The sequence below is a fragment of the Seriola dumerili genome, unplaced genomic scaffold, assembly GCF_002260705.1.
Source record: "Seriola dumerili isolate Sdu_G_001 unplaced genomic scaffold, Sdu_1.0 BDQW01000073.1, whole genome shotgun sequence".
NCBI lineage: Eukaryota > Metazoa > Chordata > Actinopteri > Carangiformes > Carangidae > Seriola > Seriola dumerili.
The window spans coordinates 204,402-208,321 of record NW_019174328.1 but is presented as its reverse complement, the minus strand read 5'-3'; the positions used below and the strand labels follow the sequence as shown (position 1 = coordinate 208,321).

The following is a 3,920-nucleotide window of genomic DNA, read 5'->3' as shown; positions in this document are numbered from 1 at the left end:
CGTTTTTGTTTTCATTTTTGCTTTTATTTAGATCTATTGAGCACAGGCCTATTTACACTAGGCATTTTTTATTTTTATTTACTTTTTGCAGAATCAGGTGCAGACAGCTGCAGACAGCTGCAGACTGCCACAGGTAGCTGAAGGACAACAGATGAAGTGTGTGACTGAGAGCTCTTTCTTCTTCTAGTCAATTATTCCAAGGCTCAGACTTACACCAAACTCCATTAACATTCATGGCCGCATTTTAACACAGCGGGCCCGCAGACCGACAAACATGTCCGCATTATGTGTGACAAAACAGGAGGCCACGTTGCTGAAAAGACGGGTTAAGTGAATTCATCACAGTGACTCGTAATTGAGAGGAGAATCCTGAAACCATATGGCCGCTGAAACGCGCTCCTCCGGCCGCTCCTTTGTGCGCTGAGGGCCGCCGCACGGTGCAGCGGGGAGACACGCTTGTCTCAGTATTACGCGCTGCTGGAGAGCGGCGGCCCCCGGGGGAACACACACACACACAGACACACACACACACACACACACACACACACACACACACACACACACACACACACACACACACACACACACACACACACACACACACTCCCGCTCCAGATTGTGCTTCTCACAGAGCAAAATGAAAATACACGCAGGAGGTCAGAAGGCAACTCGCTGTTGTAATGAATCTGTTAAAACACACACAGCCTCCCACACGGGAAGTGACTTTTAAACTGAAATATGAAGAGACCAGATTCATTGATTTATAAAATGTGCTAAAGACTGAATATTTGAAAAGATCTTTTTATTTTACATCGGTTTAGTTTACATTAGGCTACAGTTTGTACACTTGTCTGCGTTCTGTATATAGTAAAGGCACTTAAAGGGTGTACAAAGCATTATAAATATATTAAATCGTGATTTATTACAAGCTATGACACAATTTCTGTGTGATTATCATCAGAACAAATATAATATCAAAAACACTCGGCTCGAGTTTATAAAAATGATTTGTTGAAGCCTTCTGAACCAGATGAGCAGCTGACCCGTGTGTGTCTGTGCACCTGCGTGTTTCCTCTGTTTGCCTGTTGACATGTGGACGTGTCACACCTCTCTGTCTGTGAACAGTTTGAAGGCTGACATCCTCGTATAAAGCCACAGTTTCTTGTCCGCAAACATCGCGTTGTTTGGCACTTCACACCTGACGTTAGTCATCCACGTCAATCTCCTCATCTTCATCCTCCGAGCAGAATTTGCTGCTCAGCCGGTCTGTGTACCGCGACGACGCGGGGGAAGAAGGCGACATGTGCGGCCTGCTGGAGTCGAGGCTCTCTGCGTTGGTGTCGTGCGGGGTCGTGGATGAGACCGGGTCGGGCTCGGTGTGGCGGTCTGGCTTGGACACCGCCCCCCCGCCCATACCCTCCGCCGCACACTTCTCCAGCTCGGCCAGCTTGGAGAGCTTCTCATAGGCCACCGTGCCCGCGGCCTTGGCGGACTCCACGTCCGCTTTCATCTCCTCCAGGTCCCGCTTGAGCTTGGCCCGCCGGTTCTGAAACCAGGTGATGACCTGCGCGTTGGTCAGACCGAGCTGCTGAGCGATCTGGTCCCGGTCCGCCGGGCTCAGGTACTTCTGGTACAGAAAGCGCTTCTCCAGCTCGTAGATTTGGTGGTTGGTGAACGCCGTGCGGGATTTCCGCCGCTTCTTAGGAGTGTTCCTCTGACCGAAGAGCGTCAGACCGTCTCGGCCTAAAAGAAGGAAACGAAGTGGGTCATAAAACGTGCAAAAATTAGATGAAAACATAAGCGGTGTCAGTCAATAGACCTTTAGCACCTGCGTCCAGAAACCATGAGCCACCAAAACACTTCAGAGCAGAATCAGATTTTATTCAGCCCAGCTGAAATATTTCTCTTCAATATTCTGAACTCTGTGATTTATCCAAAGATACACTTTCTCACCATTTCCTTCATGATAATTGTTATTTATTTTTTTATTTAGCCTATAAAACGTGGACTTCCTTAAATTACATGATCCTGTTACACATTTCCACAACTAGATATCAGTGAACATCCATTAAAATTGTGGATTTTGTCGTTTAGCCTCATAAAACTAAACTGAAAATTACATTTGAAAATTGATTTAGATTAAAACTTTGTTTTCATTTGTATAAAAATATGGTTTTGTCGTTTTATTTTAATTGTACACATTTAAATGCCATAATGTAACAGGCTAACCTTACAAATGTATTTAGTGTTTCACTAAATGAATAGTTAATAAACCTAAGGAAAATATATTTAACCCCAAATTTATTAATTTTTTTAACAAATCAAGTAGCAGAATTCTTCCCGAATCACATCTGATTAATAATAAAAACTATATCTATGCTAAATTAAAATTTACGCGCACGTGTCACTCATAAAGTCAGCGCTCTCTTTACATTTTTTTTTTTTAAATCAGTTCTCAGAACAGAAAACAGGCCTCCTGCTTATAATTCTCATAACAACAGGACAGAGCAGTGGAGAAGTGTTTTACCCTCGGCCGCCTGCAGCACGCTGACCTCCAGGCCCTTGAAGGTTTTGCTGGCCAGCTCCTCCAGCGCGCAGAGCGGGGAGGTCTGACCGAGCAGCGGCCGGCCGGACAGGCTGTGACCCGCCGAGGCAAGCTTCTCTCTGGGAGAGAGGAGTTGCGCCGCTCCGCCGCTCAGGGAGTAGCTCCTTCTCACGGACGGCTTGTTGAGGATGTCCTCGATGCTGAACGGCGTCAGCGGCTTGTTGGAGTTGGCCGGCGGCGGGAGCTGATCCAGCGGACTGCGCCTCCGCTCCTCCAGCACCGCTGGGCATTTCGAGTCGTCCTTAGAGGTCATGGCGGCACAGCGGGCGATTTCCTGACTCTTTGTAATTTATACAAGAGCGACTGAAAGCTGGCAGGCTGAGGTGAAATTGCACAGAGAGAGAAACAACAGCAGTGGGAAGATAATAATCCGCCGTCCGGATTACAGGTGCCTCTGCAGCCGCATGTCGGCCGCCGAGCTGCAGGCTGCAGGGACACTTCTGAATCCCACTTAGAGACCCACCGCGTCTCCGAGCCACTTGTCCAGGGTGACGCACGACGAGGCGCGCACCGAACCCATCCGGTGGACGGTGATGCACAGAAAGCAGCAGCGATTGACCACCAGTAACAAGTTATTGCTGACTGGAAGGCAATCAATTACTCTCTCTCCCTCCCTCCCTCCCTCTCTCCCTCTCTCTCTCTCTCTCTTTCTCTGTGTGTGTGTGTGTGTGTGTGTGTGTGAGAGAGAGAGAGAGAGAGAGAGAGTGATGCAGTCAGATACCGGGGAGCGGTAATTAGAGGGCACGGCGGAGAGGAGGAGTCCAATTAGAAAGTGGAGCAGGTTCCACTGAACACTTTCTCTCTAAAATTACATCATTTGTCACAAAAACAAGCAAATGTTTCTCTCCGCGTGACATTAGCCTCATTTGCATACGCGTCGTATAATTGGCACCGCGCGTTTTTGATCACCGGGCGCGCTTGTGCCAATTTGGATTACACCCGCGAACTGTGTCAATCTTCAGGCCAATTACACTCAGATGAAGTCCCGCCAAGCAAGAAAATCAGAGAGAGAGAGAGAGAGAGAGAGAGAGAGAAAGAGAAGAGTCATAGATCAGCATGATAACACCGGAGAGAGACAGGCAGAGTGACAGAGGAGATCATCACCCTGGCCCGAGCACACCTCCACCCCCACCCCCCCCCCAAAACAGCACCATGCTATAACTCAGCAGCAAAGAGCCAGCGTCAGAGAGAAACCTGCGGCTGCTGAAGGACACAAATACTAAGAGACTTCTTACTGTGGCTTTGTGGAACTATTCTTCCTTTATAACTTACAACGTCGTTTACGTGGATTTCTTTTCTTTGTTGTTGCTTTCTT

General features: G+C 48.0%; 1 protein-coding gene across 1 annotated transcript; it reads right to left on the bottom strand.

The window, feature by feature from the left end:
• Nucleotides 1-1,204: 1,204 nt before the first annotated feature.
• Nucleotides 1,205-2,858, bottom strand: LOC111220737 (transcription factor LBX1-like). Its single transcript, XM_022743940.1, has 2 exons — nucleotides 2,528-2,858; nucleotides 1,205-1,743 (listed from the first exon to the last, which is right to left on the bottom strand). The coding sequence occupies exons 1-2, from the start codon at nucleotides 2,856-2,858 to the stop codon at nucleotides 1,205-1,207; spliced, it is 870 nt and encodes a 289-aa protein (XP_022599661.1).
• Between the last annotated feature and the right edge of the window lie 1,062 nt (nucleotides 2,859-3,920).